At 40.0% G+C, this 23,864-nt stretch overlaps 1 protein-coding gene across 3 annotated transcripts in view; it reads right to left on the bottom strand.

Annotated features, from left to right (window-relative positions):
* The window catches only part of PDZRN4 (PDZ domain containing ring finger 4), a 368,942-nt gene that overhangs the window by 44,876 nt on the left and 300,202 nt on the right, over positions 1 to 23,864 (bottom strand). For all 3 annotated transcript variants that reach the window (XM_054024438.1, XM_054024447.1, XM_054024456.1), the window contains 2 exons: positions 10,153 to 10,406; positions 8,245 to 8,347 (listed from right to left, as the gene is read on the bottom strand). In XM_054024438.1, coding sequence (XP_053880413.1) covers positions 8,245 to 8,347; positions 10,153 to 10,406 — 357 coding nt within the window. The remainder of the gene's footprint in view (positions 1 to 8,244; positions 8,348 to 10,152; positions 10,407 to 23,864) is intronic.

Genomic DNA, 23,864 nt, shown 5'->3' with positions numbered 1-23,864 from the left:
AGGTCATTCAGTTCACCTTGTGTTATGAGGTGTGGTTCAGAGGAGGAGGATGGGAGAAAATGTGGGTCCTGTGACATTGATGGTTCAGGACCAGAAGTTTCATCCTCTTCCTCATCTGACTCAAGTGAGAATGATTCTGGTGCATCAGGAACTGGCAGTCCTTCTCCATGGGGTACTGGGCGTATAACTGATGGAATGTTTGGATAATGCACAGTCCACTTTTTCTTCTTTGACACACCTTTCCCAACTGGAGGCACATTGCAAAGTAACAATTGCTGGTATGATCTGTTGGCTCTCTCCAAATCATTGGCACTGCAAAAGGCATAGATTTCCTTTTCCTGTTCAACCTGTTCACTGGCAAAGATTTGTTGCACAAGTGTTGCAGCATATGTGTGGGGCCCACCTCTTGTCCTGATCTCCAATTTTGCAGCCAAAATAAAGGTGATAGGCTTTCTTAACCATAGTGGTTATACTGCGCTTTTGTGATGCAAAAGTCACTTCACCACAAACATAGCAGAAGTTATCTGCACTGTTCACACAAGTACGAGGCATCTCTGCTCACTTTGGCTAAACATAAATGTGTCCCTTTGCAAAATCAAACACTGACAAATAAGAGAGCACGGCACTGTATGATTTCTAGAGCTGATATAGGGCAATTTGTTCAGCAGAGTGATGTAAGCTTTGTGATGATTGCATCATCCATGACTTCTAGGAATAACATGATGCAATTCATATAATGTATGACGCAATACCAGCTTCAGATTGCATCATTCATTGTTTTGCCTAAAAAGCAAGTACTGTCCAAACCCAGTCATAGATTTATTCATAGATCCAGTCAAAGATGTATTTTAGTCATTTCTGGTTTAAATTGAGATCCCTTCCCTTTATAACTCACTTATCCTCCGCCATTCCCAAGTCAAGGGTTGTATATACTGACCCAATAGCATATCTTGAAAACTAGAGCCAATCAACAATTTTAAGCATCATTTTCGTTCTCAGTGACCCAGAATTAGTAAAGTTTGACTACATTTATTTCAGAAGCATTTTGGCTGTAGAGCAGTGTTATTAGTCAGGACTCCTGGGTTCTATTCCCATTCTATTCTTACTGACTGGCTGTACTACCTTGGGCAAGTCACTTAAAGTGTCTACGCTTAGTTCCCCCACTTGTAAAATGGTTACAATAATATTTATGTATCTCACTAGAGAGATGTTGGATTAGTTCATTAATATTTGAAAAGCAAGTCTGCAATTCTGAAATGAAAGGCGGTATATTAAAAGTAAAGCAATATTCTGTTATTACCACTACGCTGCTTATTTGCATGTAGTGTTAACTATATTTAGACAAAAACAAGGAAGAGTCCTTGTGGCACCTTAGAGACTAACAAATTTATTTGGGCATAAGCTTTCGTGGGCTAAAACCCATGTGTCTTTGTGTAAATCATGACTCTTTAAACCTCAGGGATTTTATATAAAAATTCCTATAAAATGCATTTCCTTGAGCTCTAGTAGGCCAAATGTGTGCTAAAATTGGTTCACTTTAATTATTATAGTGTGTTATTCAAATGATTACAATAAAACCTAAGGTTATACCACTGTTTAATTTTTAACTGTCTTTCTTTTTTATAGTCTGCACTTCTGACAGAAGGATCACAGGATAGGTATTACAGTTATAGCAGCTCAAGACTTCTCTTGAATTAAAGGGAAGAAATCTTGAACACATCTTTATAAAAACTCTAAGCAGTGCAATATTTTTAGATATACAACTAAAACAATCTAAAGTGTGTCAATTATCAGACACGAGAGTATTTAAGAAGGTTTTCATAAATAACTTTAACGTGCAGTCCACCTTTTTCTATATATTTATATGAAAAGATTGTGCTAGCAGCTGGAAAAAGATGTTGATAACACTAGAAGGACTCTAGTGGAATTGAGATCTCTACACACAGACACACACACTTAGTATCCTAACTAATATTGTAGGTAGCTTATTTAAAATGAAAAATTATACTTTCTACTTGAAAAAGTATCTTACTAAAATATCTGAATATAGTAAGTAACGCTTCCAGTTTTTAGCATTAATTTCTAGGGTATTATGAAGAAGTAGCTCAGCAAATGCATATAATGCTGTAAAGCCCAACTTTTCCAAGCTTCTTCTGACCTGTCTATCAATTAGTACTACCCCCTAACTGACTAGCAGCTGCATAAAGCTGACAACTATAAGCCACGTGGTGAGAAATATTCTCTTCTCCATTAAAAGCCTACAGTATTTTTACCTCAATCCACCACCACCACCAATCAGATATAATTAAAATGGAAAACTACAGCCTTGCTGATAACTTTAGCTGTTCTAGTTTATAACAAATATGTCTTTATTAGGACTCCAGTTAAGGAGCAATGTATTTCTTGAAACTTTTTCTTTGACATTACTTCTGGTGGCTGCTGAATTTGATATCTGCCTTTTAATTGCTAAGGACTCTTTTTGATTTAATCCAACTTTTAGAAGGTTTGGGGGAAAATCTGAATCCAGTAGGAAAAAAACCCAAAAAACCAGCACAATCTAATGATATGTAACTAAGGTATTACAGTGCTTCTGTTCATTCATATCGCTATCATTATAGTTGAATGAAGCTGAAACTTGGCTTATGAGGTCTCAGCCAAGGCCTGACTTCCCCCTTTCTCTCTCTTTCTGTCTTTAAGAAAATTAAATCTAAAATTTGATTTAATAGTTGTAATTAGAAGCTCTATGCTAAATTGATGGGGTTATGTTACAAACCTCTAGCTCAGAAACAGCATCAATTTTGTAGGCTACAGATCCATAACATGGGTTAGTTTCTTTGTATAGATACAGAAGGTGGGGGATCAAACTAAGTTATTTTATTTATAAAATACAGTCACTGTGCTACATAGTGACTATTTGCATGAAAACTGCATTAGGGTTTTTAGCATTCAGGGGCCATGATCACATTGACATGACTGACTATAATGTTTACAAGGGGTATTTGCAGGCTATCACAGCTCTGAAGGGAGCTGTTACAGGCTATCAGCTCAGTAATCCTCATGTTAAAAAGCCCCTAAATATGTATTTACAAGATAGACAGATCAGTTTAGGTCTATTGGTTAAATAATCCATGTGTTGAAAAGTCTCTAAATATGCATTCACAAGACAGACAGATCTGTTTTGGTCTGTTGGGCCAATACCACACCTTTCAGAAAGTTCCTAAATCATTATGGAGTCAACATTTTAGCAAGTCCATAAATACACATTTAGGGCTGAAACCTGCAAATACTTAAGCATCTGAGCAACTTTACTCACATCAGTAGTCTCATTGACTACAATGAGAATGCTCCCGTGTGTAAACTTTGGAAACATAGGTCTGTGCAGTTTTAAACCCTTATTCAGCAGCCTTTGAAAGAGAATGAATTTATTTTATAGTGTTGGTATGAAAAAGTACCAGCAAAGGAAATTAACTCAAAAATTAAAGTCATGTTAAGCTTGTGACAATACCCAACAAATAAAAAGACTATTCAACTTTAAGGCTGATACTCATATTTTTCTGATCAATAATGGCATACTTAATGCAGGGCTACCCCTTGAATACCTGATATTAACTAGGACTGCTGAAATGTTTGGAGACAATAAGACATATTGAGGCCACAGGGTGAAATCCTTTTGCTACTGAAGTCAATGAGAGTTTTGCCATTGATTTCAGTGTGGTCAGGATTTCACATGGATTGTCAATTGTCTTTAATTCTCCTACCTCTTCTCAGTTTGGACCACATGTATAGCTGTGCTTGCAAAGAGGCATTAAGGCTTGGTCCAAAGACACTGATATCAATGGGAAGACTTCAGTGGGTTTGGATTGAGCCATTTGTGCATAAAAATAAAGTCACTGAGTTTCACACCAGAAGGGACCACCAGATTTTGTAGTCTGACCTGCTCTATGTCACATGCAGACAACACACCTAACTACGGCACACTAACCCCAACAACTGAAATGAGGCCAAAGTATTATAGCCTGCAGAAGATTAGACTATTACGTCCCACAGGGAGAGAGTAGGAGGGATTGAGATGCATCAGTGCTCAAGGCACCTACAATGGCAGGGAATTAGTTAAGTGAGATGTATCCAGATAGTCCTGGTAACTGACCTGCACCCACACACTTCACAGAAATGCAAAAAACCCCAAGGTCATTGCCAGTCTGACAGGGGGGCAATTCCTTCCTGACCCTGAGCATGTGAGCAAGAACCAGCCAGTCAAGCATGAGAGAGAGAATGCAGTGTGCCACCTCAGAGCCCTGGCCTACTCTGTCCAGTGTCCCATCTTCAGCTATGACCATCCCTGATACTTAAGAGGAAGGAGAACAAAAGACTCCACAGAATACACTGGGGGAGGGAGGAGGAGTCCCTTCCTGACCCCTGCAGATGATTGGCTGGAGCCCTAAAGTGTGAGCTTTTAGGAATCTAAGACATAAACCAGAAGTGAGCCCAGGGCTGCTGAGCTCTACCCTCACAAGCAATCCTATCAGACAATCACACTCATAAATTTGCCCAGCTCTCTCTTAAAACTAATTATATGGGTTGCCCCCACAACTCCTATTGTGAGGTCCTTCCAGTGCCTTACCCCTCTTATCCTTCTTCTAATTTCCAGCCTGAATTTGTCCACGGCCAGTTTATGCCCATTTGTTTTTGTGCTAATATTGTTCTTTAGCTTAACTAACTCTTCACCCTCCCTAGTATTTACCCCTTTACTTGCCTCCTAGAGAGCAATCGTATCCCCTCACAGCCTTCTTTTTGCTAGACTAAACAAGCCAAGTCCTTTCAGTCTTCTTTCATAAAAAAGGCTCTTTATTCTCCTGATCATCTTAGTAGCTCTTCCCTGCACCTCTTCCAGTTTGAATTCATCCTTCTTGAACATGGATGAACAGAATTGTATGCAGTATTCCAAATGAGATCTTACCAATGCCTCATACAATAGCATTTATGTGTGTCTATCACTACTGAAAATGCCTCACCTGATACATCCTTTTCCACAGCCACATCATATTGGTGACCCATAATCATCCTTGACTACACACCCTGGTCTCTCTTCTACTATGAGGCTCCACCTTGTAGCAGAAACTCTTATTATTAGATCTTAAGTGCATGGCCTTGCACTTCTGTACTACTGAATCTCACCCATTTCTGCCACTCCAGTCTTCAAGGTCATCCAGACGTTCTTGTAAAATATTCTGATCTTCCTCAGTATTGACAATGCTTTCCAACATTGTATCCTCAGCAAATTTCATTAGCACACTCCTACTTTTTGTGCCAAGGTCATTAATAATAATATTGAACAAGACTGGTCCCAAGATCAATCCCTGAGGAACTCCACTAGTAAACACCCGCTAGTCTGATAGGCCACCCTTAAGCACAACCCATCACCTTGTCCCATTTAGCTAGTTCCTTATCTACCTTACAAATCTTGTGCTAATTTCCATCTTCCCTCATTTAACTAAAAAAAATCCTATGTTGTACTATGTCAAATGCTTTACTGAAGTCCAAGTACATTAGATCTACTGCATTTTCCTTATCTAAAAAAATCAGTTATTTTCTCAAAGAAGGAAATCAGGTTATTCTGGCATGATCTACCTTTGGTAAACCCATGTTGCATTATATCCCCATTTTCTTTCATTAATTCAATTATTCTTTTATTCATAGTTTGTTTTAAAGCCTTGCATACTACTGAAATCAGATTAGCAGGTCTGTAATTGCCCAAATCCCCCCCCCTCTCAAATATAGGTATGGCATTAATTATGCACCAGCTATATGGTATTATTCCCAAATAGACAGATAGATTTATTAAAAATCATTGCTACCAGACTATCAATCTCATGTGCCAGTTCTTTCAGTATTGTGGGATGGAAATTATTTGGTCCTCCTGATTTGAGTGCATTAAGCTCTTTAAGTTTTCATTCCAGCTCAGGTGTGATAATTTTCATTTCTATACACTTATTTCCATCAGCCATTACACCTTCATACTCATGTTCTATATTATACTTTTGCAAATCAAATCAAAGTATTCATTTAGTTTTGGGGCCATATCTAGACTATTTTTATCTTTAATCTCCTTCCCATCCACACTGCACAGTGGTCCAACCTCATCCTTCCTTATTCTCCTTCTATTTATATAAGTAAAAGAAATCTTCTTATTATTTATTTTAATTTCCATGGCAAGAGCTAATTCAGTTTGAGATTTAGCAATTCTCATGTTATTCCTACATTTTCTAAAATGCAGGACCCCGTTGCACTTAAAATTAACAGATTTGTGTATGCAAATACTATTCTGCACATCTAGGTGCAAGACTGTATATCCAAAAAAGAGTGCATATGTTTCTGGAGATGCATGTACCTCTTAAGCTTACCATTACCAATGGGTCCATGTATGTCACATCATCAGAACTTGAATTTAACATAGAAACTTAGGCTACGTCTTCACTACGGGGAGGGGCGGGGTTTGATTTAAGATACGAATAGCGTAGCTGAATTCAACGTATCTGAGCCGACTTACCCCGCTGTGAGGACAGCGGCAAATCGACTTCCTTGGCTCCTCCGTCGACAGCGCTTACTCCTACCTGCGCTGGTGGAGTACAAGCATCGATTCGGGGATCGATTGTTGCGTCCCGACGAGACGCAATTCCCCGAGAGATCTATTTCTACCCACCGATTCAGGCAGATAGTGAAGACGTAGCCTTAAACATAGGGCTGGCTTTTGTTCTTTCCTGAGTTACAGAAATTGTGTTTGGAGCCTTTTTTGTTACAGGATGCAGGATGTAGTCATTCCCTCCTCTCTTGTTTTGTGGAGCAAATTATTCTTCTCAATGGAAGCCAGACAGCTCCTTTCCTATTTAAATTTTATGTGAAACATTCTTTATTTCAGTCACTCAATGGGTTTGCCTTGGGCAATTGAATCACAGCTGACAGTAAATTAATGACTATGATGGTGTGATTAGTAGAGATTACAGGCTACTGAGAACCTGCCTGAGCATTTACCACTGTCATAATACTTATGCCGGCTATTATTAGGGATTAATAATGGTCATAAAGAGGACATGATTCCACTGTACTAGACTCTATATAAATGTAAAATCTGTCTGCATTTTTAACGTTTCACTAATATTCTGATAAAATGGGAAAAAAACTTTTTTATTAACAAGTTAACATTTTTAAAATGTATTCTCTTTCTGATTGTCTATTTTGCCATTTAAAAAAATATTATCAGACAAATAGTCTCTCTGATAGACATAAGCCAGATCTGCTGCAAACAAACACACACACTCAGTAAAGAAGTTAAAATTACGTTAGCCATGTGGAATCGAAATAGAACATAAGCCCCAAGACTTTCCCGCTATTAGATATCATACCAAAGTCCAATTGGGAAGAAATAACGATTTCACTAATCCCTAACAATGAGTTTTTGAAGAGTTCAAATAAACGTTTGTTTGTTCTGAGTTAGCTTCACCAAGTAGATTTATTTGATTTTCCATGTTCCTAGGGGAAGACCTTCAGTTTCCCCAGGTTGTAAGCAGAAAAGAACATAAAAAAAGAAGATAAAAGTGAACAATGTGCCTATTTACTAAAGCTTTCCCAATCCATTTTATTTCCAAATGTCAAGCAGTTATCTGAAACCTTTAAAAGGTTTCTTTATGTACTATTAAGGGAGAGCAAATATTAGGAAGAAAGAATATTTTCCATACTTTCCTGAAAGCTACTTAATAACTTATATACGTGTTATTTAAAATACTGTACAGTGTATAGCTGAGCAAAGGCTAAACATGGTCTAATAATAAAAAACACCATGTGCTGTGTATTCTTGCTCTCAATCCTTAAGGTGGTAGAAAAATGGCCAATTATTTCTGAAAATGAGAAGAAAAAGCAATGAAGCTTCTAGTTAGTTTTTTAATTTCTGAAAGTCTTTCTTCAAAGTTTCAAAACTGCAAAAAGCAGAATAACTGAACTACAGTTTCCATCACACAACTATGGTATGTGTATAATAAGCCTTCTAAACTCAGACATACGTGGCAAAATTCTGCTTCCATTCATACCCATGTACAGGTGTGACTGAGGGAGAGAATTTGCTCCGGTAATTATTTTTTTTTAAAAAGAGCATTCCTGCTATTGTTCTTCTCACAGGACTTGGATATCAGCTCCATAAATACAGTACCTGTAATTGTAAAAAGAAAAGCTGCAGCATGCTAATGCTCTTACCTCATACTCAAAGTCCTCTGTTCTATCTGCATCAGCAGGCAGGCTGGAAAGATACTCATTACCTTCATAAAATTCATGCTCCACTGGGTGAAGAGAATGGCAGCTATGTGGGACAAAGCAGTACAACAGGAATAGATGAGACAATAGTTTTTCAAATTAAAAAAGGATAAAAAAACCTTCTCTGTAGTTTTCTCATCTTTGGAATGCTATTCTGAGTGATCTGACAGTCTGAAAGGAATACAAACAGGCAAGAGCTGGGGCTTTTCTCTTTTCAAATGCACAGAGACCAGTTAATTTCATTTTGCCAAGTACAGCACTAAAGGCAAAATTCTACTGTCAGATCCACACATGGTTATTTTTGAAGAGGAACGAAGCAGGGTCTGTTTTGAGCCAAACTGCTTAGCTGATAAGCTCCAGGATTTTTCCATACTCTTAAATGTACTTAACTCCAGATATGTGTGCCATCTCTATATGCATCCAAATATACACTTCAGATACTAGAGCAACACGAAGGAGCCTTTCTTAGCACAACATTGTACTAATCACATTTCTACCACATTAAATCCCTTAAATGATCACAAATTATTTCAGACCTTAAAGGGGTGACTTGCACTCTACAGCCTTCTCCAACATGGACACAACAGGCTGCCAAGGTGTGTTTGAGAAATTATACTCTTGAAAATGTCAGCACACAGGATAGGTTTTGGACAAAAAGAATGAGGTCTTCCTGAAATAAAATGAACTTATGTGTAGCCTCAGATACAAAGACAGCTATTACCTGAATCCTGATCATAAATTACCCTAGTGAGATCTGCTGATGATCCACCCAGAACTTTGTGACTATGTATTTGTGACAAGGTGAAATGTGGTATACATTTTGCAACGCCACTCCTGTGCAAAGACCCATGGAACATTGGGAGTTCAATGGGAAATCTCTAGTATGATTGTGGTTTTGCCTGTAGCTACTGGATGAAGTAGAGGGGAAGTGTTGACAGACAGGTGGAATAACTCATAAGGCGAGGTCCAGAAGGATGGATCACTATTTTTGCATAAATATGCTACATTAATATTTAAATTCTGTACAATTTCAGAGGAAATATTCATTAAATCAATCAATAACTCATTACACACTGTCATTCAAGATGTGGGATTTTATGTTTAATCTCTTTATCTATTCAGTAATGTTTTGCTTTAGATAACCACCTTAATTTAATGAGTTTCCTTGATTCTCCTTTTGTGTAAGGGAGAAATGTACACAATGCCAACAAGCCAGCTCTCTCTGGGTCTTAATAAGCCTTTTGGCAGCTTTGGCTATAGTAGCTATCTACCTGACTGAGGCTCACTGTTGGCATAAAGCTTTTGATGAAGAAATAGTATGAAGATGAAGTGATCAGAGCCAGGATTCCTTATTGCAGCTCTAATCCACAAATGAAGTTCAGGAGGTGATGCAGTGAAACAAGTGTGGGACTGTGGCTATCAGTGACAGCTATACAGTAATGAGATGACAGTATTCCTGAGATGTTTTCTAGACAGAGCTGTGAGGCTATCACTACACTTAGTAATTTGTTAACACTTAGTTTCTTGAAAACGAATACTTAATATTAAAAGTTACCAATGAGTGCTGTCACACAGATGCAATTCATAAAGTCACGTGTGTAAAAAGAGCTGAATATGGGTGAGAACTTAAAAATTGTATGGTGACAGACCGCAAATCCCAGTGATGATTCTAAAACAAGAGAGCTCTCAGTCATGCCTGTAGCTGTTACCATTGCTTCACACTGACTGTACAGACATTCTTATCTTCAGAGTGACAGAGAGAGAGAGAGAGAGAGAGACAATCCCGGAATCTTATTATATAGATAGTATATGAGATTGAGTGGAAAAGTGACAGAGAAAGGTAAACCATACCTGTCTGAAAGCAGAAAGGGACAGATATCTGGTACTGGAGGTGTGGGTGGCCTAAGCTTGGCCAGAGCCATAATATGCTCAAAGGTGATGTCGGTCTGAGTGCTAGCATCCACAAGCTGAACATCCTGTGAGCTACCATGTGTTTTATTAATGGGTGCTCGCCGTAAAACCTGAACTACAATTGGCTCCTTGGCATTCCGAAAAGCTTCCACTGCCTCTTCGTGAGTGGCCTTGGAGAGGTCCTTCCCATTGACCTAAAGGAAAACAGAACATTACACAAATTAGGACTGAAAGGGCTTATAGAAACAGGAGTATAAAACACATATTATAAGTGATTTGTACAGTATATTAAATCATATGCTGCTATCTACTGCAATCTTCTATAGTGCTCATGTAAGAGAGAAGATAAGGGTGGGGTGGGAAAATAACTTGTTTGGCTTTTGCTAGAAAACAAACTGATAAAACTCTTACAACACAGTCCTGGTGGATTCTGAAAGAAGTAAAAATTAAGTAATACATTTTTAAAACTCTAAGGACATTTACAATTCCATCTCAGAAATTATTTGTCTGGTTTGTAAAATATATATAAAAAGTGGGGTTTTATTTTGTTTGTTTATTTTGTTTGTTATTGTCCCTTTACATGTATTGAAATCCAAGTCAAATCCAAAGTAAAGAATTTAAGAAGATAAGAAAAAAGAAGTTGGAAGTGCTGTAGTTGTGTCACTGTAGTGTAGATGCTTCTTACAACAATGATAGGGATTTTTCCATTGAGGTTGGTTATCCACCTCTGTGAGAGGTGGTAGCTAGGTCAACAGAAGATTTTTGTTGACCTATCTGCTTCTACAGTAGGGGGTATGGTCAACCTAACTACTTTGCACATGGCATAGAATTTTTTGCAACCCTGAGAGATGTAGCTAGGTTGACCTAAGTTTTAGATGTAGACCAGGCTGAGGACAATTGTTTGACAGGCTGTGGGGCTGAGGATGAGTGTTATATTGGTCTACATTTGAAAGTTTTGCTATGTTGATTAGGAATATGAAAAAAACCCACAAACCTATCCAACAGCTATGCCAGGAAAAGTCCCAGTGTAGATTCAGCTCTACTGGCAATAAGTCCTTTTGTTAGGATAGCTTATATCAGCTCCACAATAAAACAAGCTGTGTCTCCATTAGAAGGGTTTGCCAGTATATCTCTGCTGGTATATCTATATACCAACAATTTCTTTATGTTTTTACTATACTGGAACAAAGTGAAGCTTTTCCGGTGTAGCTGCACAGACACTAGGGGTGCTTTCCCAGCATAGTACAATATAGTATATCAGTATTCCTATACCAGTGCTCCCCTAGTGTAGTGTTCAGAGTATAACACGGATAATTGCAAGTATGGGTGGTGTGTTAAATTCCTACATGTTCGTGTGCCTGTATTTTCAAAGTACAAGCACATCACTGAACTAACATGCTAATTGGGCAATGGCTGTCAATAGCAGAGTTCTTGACCAAGAACATGTGCTATCACTGCACTGAAAACATTACTTTGGTGAGATTCAGAGGTGACGGGAATGTTGCTGTAAATTACAAATAATGAAACTGCCATAAGCCATTGCAGATGTGAGATGATATAACTTATCCTGTGAATGGGCAGAAGGGGTGATTTTTTGTAGGAAGAAATGCAACCCACAAAGGGTTTAATCCCAGGTGCCGGCTTTATTTTACACCCTTCCGATACAAATCTTCACTTCTATCTCTACAGAATATACGATTTATCACCTCACACTATTTATACCATCCTTACATCACATCTGAATTTGGTCCAGGGAACACGTGCATATATTTTGACATGAGGCCTTGTCTACACTACGAAATAATGTTGTTATACTTTATGTTACTCGGCGGTGTGAAAAATCTGTTAAACTTACCTAAACCCCAGTGTAGATGGTGCTAAGTCAACTAGAGAATTCTCCCATCAACCTAGCTACTGCCTCTCAGGGAGGTGGAGGCTCTGTGCCCAGATCAGAACCCTTCCTGCTGGCATGGGTAGAGTCTTCACTGAAACGCTACAGTGGTGCAGCTGTGCTGCTGCTGCAGCGTTTTAAGTGTAGACAAGCCCTAACATTATAGGAAGAGCAATAGCAACACCTATTATTTTAAGTTTGCCTAACATTTTCCATTATAACCATCTGCTTTTAATTGCTACTACCGCTGACAAATGAACTATTTGGGTTGAATTTTTCCATGCTTGGTTTCTGCCTCAGGTTGATTTTTTGTTGTTGAAGTTTTACAAAATCAGTGCAATGAAAAACAGAAAATGTTGTCCATGTAAAAACTCTGCCAGCACCACAGGAGCTTACCCGGAGGCAGTTGAAATCTGACAGTAGGACAGTCCTGAGGTCAAAGAAGCATCTTTTCTGTTCCCATGAAAATCCATCCAAATTTATTTGAGTTACTAGGAAATAATTTGCACCATTTGCACATGCACAAAATAACTTCTTACGCCCTTACTCATTATGTCTGAAAGTCCGAACTCTTGCTATGCTGCAGAGAGCATGCTCACTGTCTCCTGCATAATTTCCTAACGACTACAAAGAATCACAGCCCAGGCAAATGGATCCTCCTCCAGCTTTTCCACAATAAAATAGTTTATAACCTAGGAAAGGAAAGAGTACTCACCTACACTACCTTTCTGAAACATAATACCAAACCTAAGTGCTTGGCTCTCTTATCTGTAAAATGCAATATTTCAGCATGCCACCTTTAAAAAGTGCTTTGAGATCTATAGATGAACGAACACTATGCAAATACAAAGCAGATTAAGAAAACAAATAGCACCTCGAAGTCCTAACTGTAATTTTTCTCACTATTCCATTTGCCCCCACAACCTTCCCAGAACCAGAAGAGAACACAGGAATCCTAAACCACTGATGTTTAGCAAATATTTGCTAAAGATGGAATTGCTTTGTTTCTCCATGTTTCTTTCTTTTTTTTTTTCCAATACCTTGACATTTCCAGACCAATTAACTGATCAACCAACCCAAACCCCCCTTGATAAAAAAAACATTAGGTTGAAAAGCAAAACATTTGTAAAGTTGGAAAATGGCAGATTTAAGGGAGCTTGTGTAACCTGAATTCTGCCGCTTTGCATACATGTATTATGATAGTTTTTAATTACATGAACACATACAGCAGTTCAGAACATCCCTAGACATGTTCTCGGTGGTGGGTGGGGATCATACAGAGCCCATGTGCAAGTAAAAATGTCCTTCCTGCGGCAGAACCTCATGAAGAAAGTTGTGGTTTGAATCCTGCCTTCCCTTACATGGATGTGTGAGGGATCCATGGTATGATGTAGTGACTACTCCGCAATGGCAAAAGCACATTGCTCCTACAGTTAGCTCAGATGCTACACAGTGGTGATGAGCACAGTATACATACCTAGATATATCTATTTAAATCTAAGAGACCAGATTTAACATCCTCAGTTCCATAGAAATTCCTCAGTACTAATGTGGGGTAGGTTAGTATCAAATGATACAAAGAGTGACCAGAAAAGAAGTGTATTCTGCTCTAGACAGGTGGCCTACATTGCTGCATAACAGGAGTTTCCCTGACAATTTATGCAAGAAATGATTAAAAATTGTCTCTATCCTTAAAATTGCCATTTGGCCAAATTGTATCATTGGGGATAATTATATACAATGGAATTCTGTGAGTGCCATATGGGGGTTGGAGAGGGAGGGATCGATAAAAGTGTAAAAATAGATTCAATTGTAAGAAGGAGAATGTTCCCCCTATTTCTCCTCCAAGTGTGTACGTTACAAAAACTAAAATGTCCAGTACCAGTTATATCTAACAAAGGCGGCTTTAAATAACACTTTAAATCTGGATCTTTTAGCCATCATTCAGTTCTACCTCTCCAGTTCCTTCCTTCTTTCAAAGCCATAGAAATATGCTCCCTTCGGGGGATGTTCCCATTAGGGAAGTGGGAACTCCACAATTTTCACTCTAGAATGTAATGTAAGCCCCTTGAACAACTTTTACCCCTACAGTCTGTAGGATCCCTTCAAAATGTACAGCTACAGTTTCCTCTCTCCCAACCCTCCTGTACTGACCAATTTTAATGTTTATAAAAAGTTTCAGGATAACAAATTTAGTGATCACCCTTAAAAGTCAACGTTTGGCAACAAATACCATGTAGTTGTATCTGATACATCAGAATTGTTCCTATTGTAAGTACAAGAAGTATACTATAATTGCCACTATGTGGTACTTGTGGGCAAAGGTTGGGCTGACTTCTAAAAAGCAGGGGAAAAACATGGATAACAGTTCAAGAAGTAAAACATAAAATCTTATTAGAATTCCTTGGGAAACCAACCAACCAATGTCCTCATTTATCCACATAAATCAATACTTATTGATTATTCCAAACAAATATACTTTACATACATTTACAATAATGTCATTTCCATGCAAATTCTATGCCGAGGAACAATGATATTACAAAATCATGTAACAGCTTATTTTTATTGGCAATAATGTGGCTGACCTGTACTTTCATAAAAATGTTTATTTTCTCCTTGAAGTGAAGAAATCCATGACCTTTAAAATCCTCCATCCTTTATGTGGTTTCCTTATAACATGTAAGCACTGAAGATACAGAACACTTATTTTAATCGTCACTTGAAGTTCATCAACACAGTTAGTTACCCTGCATAAAGGTCACTCATTTTATAAATTCTGCCTTGCCCTGCAGAAAAGCTGTAGCTTAATTGCTATATGCTGGCAGCTGTCCTGGGCAGTTACCATCATTATGTGTTGGGAAGAGAGAATGTATTTTAAAAACTAAACCCAATACTATATACCCATTTTGGAGGTCTCTTCACTTAGCTTCTTTAAGATCTGTTTTTACCTCCTGTGTTATCCCCCATCCCAGCACTCTGATATAATCACTTTGGGAGCTGTAGACAGTTGAACACTTATTTACTGCAAGCCACTTACAGATTCTTAGCTGGATGATTAAATAAATTCTTTGATTCTAAAAGGTTACTTTCAATGGAAGCAAAGGTACTATTTTAAGTGGATAGGGAAATCAGTCACTTTTAACAATCAACTCAAAAGACACGGGAATACATTTGTTGCAACAGATGGGCTAATTAATCTATAAGCAACTTATGAATGTTAAGTAAAGAATATATCTATTCACATGTAAACCACTGTCCTGTTTGATGAAGCTTCTGTTTAATGAACACTCTCTTCCTTTTGAAAAAAACTGCAAAGTCTGGGCCACTTGTCAACAACTTCCCTAGAGTGACTGGTTGCCATTGCTTGGATGTTGGCCATCCCCTTTTGATTATCTCTCTAAATCCAGCCACATGCAAAATTTAATCAATATCAGAAAACAAACAAACAGTTTTTGTCTTTGATGCATAAACAAATGCTTGAAAAACCAACTGACACTGGCGGACTGCCATTTCTAAAGCCAGACACTGACTGATACACCGATTTATTTCCAAGCAGCGGTGGTTGGAGGAAAGTAAACGAAGGACAGATTGCCTATAAACAATATAGAGAAAATGGCTGTAGATTACCTTTACAATACTTATTCTAAAAAATATAAATCCAGGAACACCCACTATTCTCAGAGTAAAATGTTTGTGATCTAGAGATGAACTGCCCTTGCCATAAACCATTTTTCTGCTGTTACTGATTTCAGTTAGCAGTGACCACGGATCATTACTGGGTGGTTATATACGTTAATATCTGTCTCCTTCCTGAGAGTCTCATCTTTATTTCTCATTATATTTTTTAAAACAAAACTAAAATACAATTGCGTGAATTTAGTACTCACGAAAGGTGTCATAGTAGTACCTCTGGGGACTGTGCAGTCCACTATCCTCAAAACATGCTTGGTACAGGCAAGCTAAAATGCAAGACAGACTCCACAGAAGCAAAATCCTTGGAGAGTATCCACTTAACTGGTGAGGCCAAAGACAAGACTAACTTGAGCATCCTGTTAATCTATAGTCCTCCAGACACAAAGGCTTTCCAGAGGAGCTGACAGAGATGCTGTCTGACATGATGATGAAGTTCACAAATCTCACTGTGTTGGGAGATTTCAGCATCCACACACACAATGACTCTGAAATCAACAGCACTAAAACTCTGATCCGATCTCACTAAATTAAAGTTTCTTGCCGGCGTGCTCTGGACCTAAACACACATAATCCCCTCCTTCCAAAAGCGGGGCCCCGCCTTTTGCACAAGTAGTAGCTATGGAAATATTTGAAGCAATTAGCGCCACCACATGGGACTCTGCCCACCACCTTTCCTGTCTAATAAAATAGAGCAGAGGACATCTGAGACCTCTAGTAATACAGCATTTGCACACCTCCTTTGAAGAGGAGATCCTAACTCTCACTCCCAAAGCATGCAATAGTCCAGTTAAAGAAATCAGCACTTGACAATGGTGATCTTCCCGGTAGAGCCCAATACCAAACCTCCGTTTTTGGGCAAGATAACCTGCAAGCTAGGAAATAAGCCTCCAGTCCCACTTGCCAGCTACTAGTATCTTGGATCCCTCTCAGCCAGGTTACTGGCCAGGACACAAAACAGAGAGATCATTTGTTGATGGTAAACTTTCCTGTTGGATGTCTTGGCAGCATTTGGTGGTACTGATTATCAAACACTCCTGGTCCTGCCCTACCGATTAGGAGTTGCAAGGGTGCACGGAAATTCCTTTCACAGATGCACAGATTCTAAGAGCAGAAGGGACCATTGTGATCATCTAGTCTGACCTCCTGTATAACACGGGCTATAGAACTTCCACAAAATAATTTCTAAAGCAGATCTTTTAGAAAAGCATCCAATCTTGATTTTAAAATAGTCAGTGACGGAGAATCCACCACGACTCTTGGTAAATAGTTCCAATGGTTAATTACCCTCAATGTCAAAAATGTGTACCTTATTTCCAGTCCGAATTTGTCTAGCTTCCATGCTATACCTTTCTCTGCTCGACTGAAGAGCTCATTATTAAATATTTGTTCTCCATGTAAGTACTTACAGACTATAATCAATTAACTCCTTAACCTTCTCTTTGTTAAGATAAAGAGATTGAGCTCTTTGAGTCTGTCACTGTAAGACATGTTTTCTAATCTTTAATTGTTCTCATGGCTCTTCTCTGAACCTGCTCCAATTTATCCACATTCGTTTTGAATTGTGGGCACAGTATTCCAGCAGTGGTCACACCAGTGCCAAATACAGACGTGAAATAACTTCACTACTCCTACTCAAGATTCCCCTGTTTATGCATCCTAGGATCTCATTAGGTCTTTTGGCCACAGCATCACATTGGAAGCTCATGTTCCGTTCATTATCCATCATGATCCCCAAATCTTTCTCAGAGTCATTGCTTCCCAGACTGGAATCACCCAGTCTGTAGCTGTGGCCTACATTCTTTATTCAAAGATGTTCTACATTTACATTTAGCCTTATTAAAACACATATTGGTTGTTATTTTGCACACAGTTTCAGAGATGATGCATCGGAGGGGACATGATTCTCCCCCCCCCCCAGATTTCTGAGACTGTGGAGCTGCTCCTGCAAGACTTGCTCTGATTGGCCTGCAGCGGGGGAGGGAGGCTCCGCCCTTCTCCTGCTGCGCCTCTCCCCCAGGACTTTTCCGACTCGCTTGGCCCTTCTTCCTGGCAGTCAGGCCCGGGCAGGGAGCAGGGGGGATGGTGGTACAGAGTCACTTCTCACACTGGCTGACTCCACAGAGGATTGCAGCCTCTGTGCTGTAGTTTGAACCCTTTGCCTTTTGTCCTGCCATCTGTGGCAAAAGAGAATAACTTTTTTCCATCTTTTTTATGGCAGCCTTTCCAGTATCTGAAGACCACTATCATATCGCCCCTTAATCTCCTCTTTTCCAAACTCAACATACCCAGTTCCTTCCGCCACACCTGCTAACACATTCTTTTTCTTCAGCCTTCTGATAGCTCAGGTCCTTTCTCTCAGACTGAACCCAACCTGGTTGTGATGGGAACTGTTCCTCCATTTTCTGAACACTCACTTGTGGTGTTCCATAAGTGTCAGTCCAGTTTCCTATCCTATTTAATATCTGTTTGGAGCCACTGGGTTAGACAGCATGCTGAAACACCAGAATATGCAGACAATGCCCATGAAGCTCATGTTCCGTTCATCATCCATCATGATCCCCAAATCTTTTTCAGAGTCATTGCTTCCCAGATTGGAATCACCCAGTCTGTAGCTGCGGCCTACAATCTTTATTCAAAGATGTTATACATTTACCCTTATTAAAACACATATTGGTTGTTATTTTGCACACAGTTTCAGAGACGATGCATCGGGGGGGGGGGGGGGCGATGGGGGAAGGGCAATTTATTTCAGTGCTTAACCATCCTGACAGTTAGGAAGTTTTTCCTGATGTCCAATCTAAACCTTCCTTGCTGCACTTTAAGCCCTTTGCTTCTGGTCCTATCCTCAGAGGTTAAGAAAAACAAATTTTCTCCCTCCTCCTTGTAACAACTTTTTACGTACTTGAAAACTTATCATGTCCCCACCACCCCTGTCTTCTCTTTTCCAGACTAAACAAACCCAATTTTTTCAATCTTCCCTTATAGGTCATGTTTTCTAGAACTTTAATCATTTTTGTCACTCTTCTCTAGACTTTCTCTAATTTGTCCACATCCTTCCTGAAATGTGGCGCCCAGAACTGGACACAATACTCCATTGAGGTCTAATCAGTACAGAGTAGAGAGGAAGAATTACTTCTCTTGTTTATAATGCTCCTGCTAATACATCCCAGAAGGATGTTCATTTTTTTTGCAACAGCGTTACACTGTTGACTCATCTTTAGCTAGTGATTCACTATGACCCCCAGATCTCTTCTGCAATACTCCTTCCTAGTCAAAAACAACAAGGAGTCTGGTGGCACCTTAAAGACTAACAGATTTATTTGGGCATAAGCTTTCGTGAGTAAAAACCTCACTTCTTCGGATGCATAGAGTGAAAGTTACAGATGCAGGCATTATATACTGACACATGGAGAGCAGGGAGTTACTTCACAAGTGGAGAACCAGTGTTGACAGAGCCAATTCAATCAGGGTGGATGTAGTCCACTCCCAATAATAGATGAGGAGGTGTCAATTCCAGGAGAGGAAAAGCTGCTTCTGTAGTGAGCCAGCCACTCCCAGTCCCTATTCAAGCCCAGATTAATGGTGTTGAATTTGCAAATGAATTTTAGTTCAGCTGTTTCTCTTTGAAGTCTGTTTCTGAAGTTTTTTTGTTCAATGATAGTGACTTTTAAATCTGTAATAGAATGACCAGGGAGATTGAAGTGTTCACTTACTGGCTTATGTATGTTACCATTCCTGATGTCCGATTTGTGTCCATTTATTCTTTTGCGGAGGGACTGTCCGGTTTGGCCAATGTACATGGCAGAGGGGCATTGCTGGCACATGATGGCATATATGACATTAGTGGATGTGCAGGTGAATGAGCCCCTGATGGTGTGGCTGATGTGGTTGGGTCCTGTGATGCTGTTTCCAGAGTAGATATGGGGACAGAGTAGGCAACGAGGTTTGCTACAGGGATAGGTTCCTGGGTTGATGTTTCTGTGGTGTGGTGTGTAGTTGCTGGTGAGTATTTGCTTCAGGTTGGGGGGTTGTCTGTAAGCGAGGACTGGCCTGCCTCCCAAGGTCTGTGAGAGTGAGGGATCATTTTCTAGGATAGGTTGTAGATCGTGGATAATGCGCTGGAGAGGTTTTAGCTGGGGGCTGTATGTGATGGCCAGTGGTGTTCTGTTATTGTCCTTGTTGGGCCTGTCCTGCAGTAGGTGATTTCTGGGTACCCGTCTTGCTCTGTCAATCTGTTTCCTCACTTCCCCAGGTGGGTATTGTAGTTTTACGAATGCTTGATAAAGATCTTGTAGGTGTTTGTCTCTGTCTGAAGGGTTGGAGCAAATTCGGTTGTATCTTAGGGCTTGGCTGTAGACAATGGATCATGTGATGTGTCTTGGATGGAAGCTGGAGGCATGTAGGTACGTATAGCGGTCAGTAGGTTTCCGGTATAGGGTGGTGTTTATGTGACCATCAATTATTTGTATTGTAGTGTCCAGGAAGTGGATCTCTTGTGTGGACTGGTCCAGGCTGAGGTTGATGGTGGGGTGGAAATTGTTGAAGTCCAGGTGGAATTCTTCAAGGGCCTCCTTTCCGTGGGTCCATATGATGAAGATGTCATCAATATAGCGCAAGTAGAGGAGGGGCATTAGGGGACGAGAGCTGAGGAAGCGTTGTTCTAAGTCAGCCATAAAAATGTTGGCATACTGTGGGGCCATGCGAGTACCCATAGCAGTGCCACTGACTTGAAGGTATAAGTTGTCCCCAAATCTGAAGTGGTTGTGGGTGAGGACAAAGTCACAAAGCTCAGCCACCAGGCTTGCTGTGGCCTCATCAGGGATACTGTTCCTGACAGCTTGTAGTCCATCCTCATGTGGAATATTGGTATAAAGTGCTTCTACATCCATGGTGGCCAAGATGGTGTTTTCAGGAAGAACATCAATGCATTGTAGTTTCCTCAGGAAGTCGGTGGTGTCTCGAAGATAGCTGGGAGTGCTGGTAGCATAGGGTCTGAGGAGAGAGTCCAAATAGCCAGATAATCCTGCTGTCAGAGTGCCAATGCCTGAGATGATGGGGCGTCCAGGGTTTCCGGGTTTATGGATCTTGGGTAGCAGATAGAATACCCCTGGTCGGGGTTCTGCAGGTGTGTCCATGTAGATTTGTTCCCGTACTGTAGCTGGGAGTTTCTTGAGCAGATGTTGTAGTTTCTTTTGGTATTCCTCAGTGGGATCAGAGGATAGTGGCCTGTAGAATGTGGTCTTGGAGAGTTGCCTGGCAGCCTCCTGTTCATAATCTGACCTGTTCATTATGACTACAGCACCTCCTTTGTCAGCTCCTTTGATGATAATGTCAGAGTTGTTTCTGAGGCTGTGGATGGCATTGCGTTCTGTACGGCTGAGGTTATGGGACAAGTGATGTTGTTTGTCCACAATTTCAGCCTGTGCACGTCTGCGGAAACACTCTATGTAGAGGTCCAGTCTGTCATTTCGACCGTCAGGAGGAGTCCACGCAGAGTTCTTCTTCTTGTAGTGTTAGTAGGAGGGTTCCTGTGGGTCAGTGCACTGTTCAGTGGTGTGTTGAAAATATTCCTTGAGTCGGAGACGACGAAAGTAGGCTTCCAGATCACCGCAGAACTGTATCATGTCCGTGGGGATGGTGGGACAGAAAGAGAGTCCCCGAGATAGGACAGACTCTTCTGCTGGGCTAAGAGTGTGGTTGGAAAGATTGACAATGTTGTTAGATGAGTTGAGGGTACCATTGTTATAGCCCCCAGTGGCAGGTATTAGTTTAGATAGCTTACAGTCCTTTTTCCTCTGTAGAGAAGTGAAGTGTGCATTGTAAATGGCTTGTCTCATTTTTGTAAAGTCCAGCCACGTGGACTTTCCTTCCTAGTCAGTCATTTCCCATTTTGTATGTGTGCAACTGGTAACGTTACACTCTATATGATTTTATGAAAACATGCTAATGAGTTTGAATACAATGTAACTGAAATATGCTTCATGCAAAAGGTGTCTTGTAAGGTATCATTACAAAGCTTATAATCTACTGAGTGTGGTCATCCTATTTGTATAAACGTATAACTCTTGTATCTGAAACTAGAAATATGAAATATAACTCTGAGGGCCTATTGTAATTATGCAAAGTGTGGGCCATTAATGGTGGTTTGGAATCTTGATGGCTCCCCATCAACCAGGACAATTGACTGCAGATGACTCTGTTTTACTTGTAAGTCTTCCTGTATACGTTTGTTCTGGCAAGTGGGTAATGAAGTCTTACAGTGACATGTGATTATGTCGCCTGAACTGGAATCCATCTTTAACCTGGTGCTTTTCCATTGAGAAGAAGGGGGTGGGAACCCAGAGAGGGACAAAGGATTCCCGCCTTATGCAAAAGATATATAAGTGGGTGGCACAGAACAAAGGGGAACCATCATGAGAAATCCCCTAGCTACCACCTGAGCTGGAACAAGGGCTGTACCAGGGGAAAGGATTGTGCCCAGACTAGGAAGGCGTCCCGTCCGTGAAAGAAACTTATTGAAACATCTCTGAGGGTGAGATTTTATCTCTATTCAGTTTTATTACTGGAGTACTTAGATTTGTGTGTTTTATTTTATTTCCCTTAGTAATTCACTTTGTTCTGTTTGCTATTACTTGGAACCACTTAAATCCTACTTTCTGTATTTAAATAAATCACTTTTTACTTATTAATTAATCCACAGTATGTATTAATACCTGGAGGGGGCAAACAGCTGAGCATCTCTCTCTATCAGGGTTATAGAGGGTGAACAATTTATAAGTTTACCCAGTATAAGCTTTATACAGAAACCCCCGCATTTTTGGGGGGTTTGGACCCCATTGGGAGTTGGGCATCTGAGTGTTAAAGACAGGAACACTTCTGTAAGCTGCTTTCAGTTCAGTCTGCAGCTTTGGGGCACGTGGTTCAGACCCTGGGTCTGTGTTGGAGCAGACTGGCGTGTCTGGCTCAACAAGACAGGGTGCTGGATTCCCAGGCTGGCAGGGAAAGCAGGGGCAGTAGTAGTCTTGGCACATCAGTTGTTAGTTCCTAAGGGGGTTTCTGTGATCCAACCCGTCACAACTCTTTCCTAGGCAGTCATTTCCCATTTTGTATGTGTGCAACTGATTGTTACTTCCTAAGTGGAGTACTTTGCATTTATCCTTATTGAATTTCATCCTATTTACTTCAGGTCATTTCTCCAGTTTGTCCAGATCATTTTGAATTTTAATCCTATCCTCCAAAGCACTTGCAACCCTTCCCAGCTTGGTATCATCTGCAAACTTTATAAGTGTACTCTCTGTGCCATTATCTAAATCATTGATGAAGATATTGAACAGAATTGGACCCAGAACTCATTACGTCTGCAGGACCCCACTCGTTACATTACGTCCTTCCAGCCACAGTGTGAACCACTGATAACTACTCGCTGGGAATGGTTTTCCAAACAGTTTTGCACCCATCTTATAATAGCTCCATGTAGGTTGCATTTCCCTAGTTTGTTTATGAGAAGGTCATGCGAGACAGTATCAAAAGCTTTACTAAAGTCAAGATATACCATGTTTACTGCTTTCCCCCATCCACAAGGCTTGTTACCCTGTCAAAGAAAGTTATCAGGGTGATTTGACAGGATTTGTTTTTGACAAATCCATGCTGACTGTTACTTATCACCTTATTATCTTCTAGATGTTTGCAAATTGATTGCTTAATTATTTGCTCCATTATCTTTCCAGGTACAGAAGTTAAGCTGAGTGGTCTGTAATTCCCCGGGTTGTCCTTATTTCCCTTTTTATAGATTGGCACTATACGTTCCCTTTTCCATTCTTTTGGAATCTCTCCTGTCTTTCATGATTTTTCAGAGATAATCACTAATTGCTAAGATATCTCCTCAGTCAGTTCCTTGAGTTATTTAGGATGCATTTCATCAGGCCCTGGTGACTTAAAGACATCTAATTTGTCTAAGTAATTTTTAACTTGTTTGTTCCCTATTTTAGCCTCTTCTGATCCTATCTAATTTTCACTGGTATTCACTATGTTAGACATCCAATCATCACCAAACTTCTTGGTGAAA

The sequence above is a fragment of the Malaclemys terrapin genome, chromosome 1 (genome assembly GCF_027887155.1).
Source record: "Malaclemys terrapin pileata isolate rMalTer1 chromosome 1, rMalTer1.hap1, whole genome shotgun sequence".
NCBI lineage: Eukaryota > Metazoa > Chordata > Testudines > Emydidae > Malaclemys > Malaclemys terrapin.
Note: the sequence above shows the minus strand (reverse complement) of the source record. Positions and strands in the feature narration are given on the sequence as shown.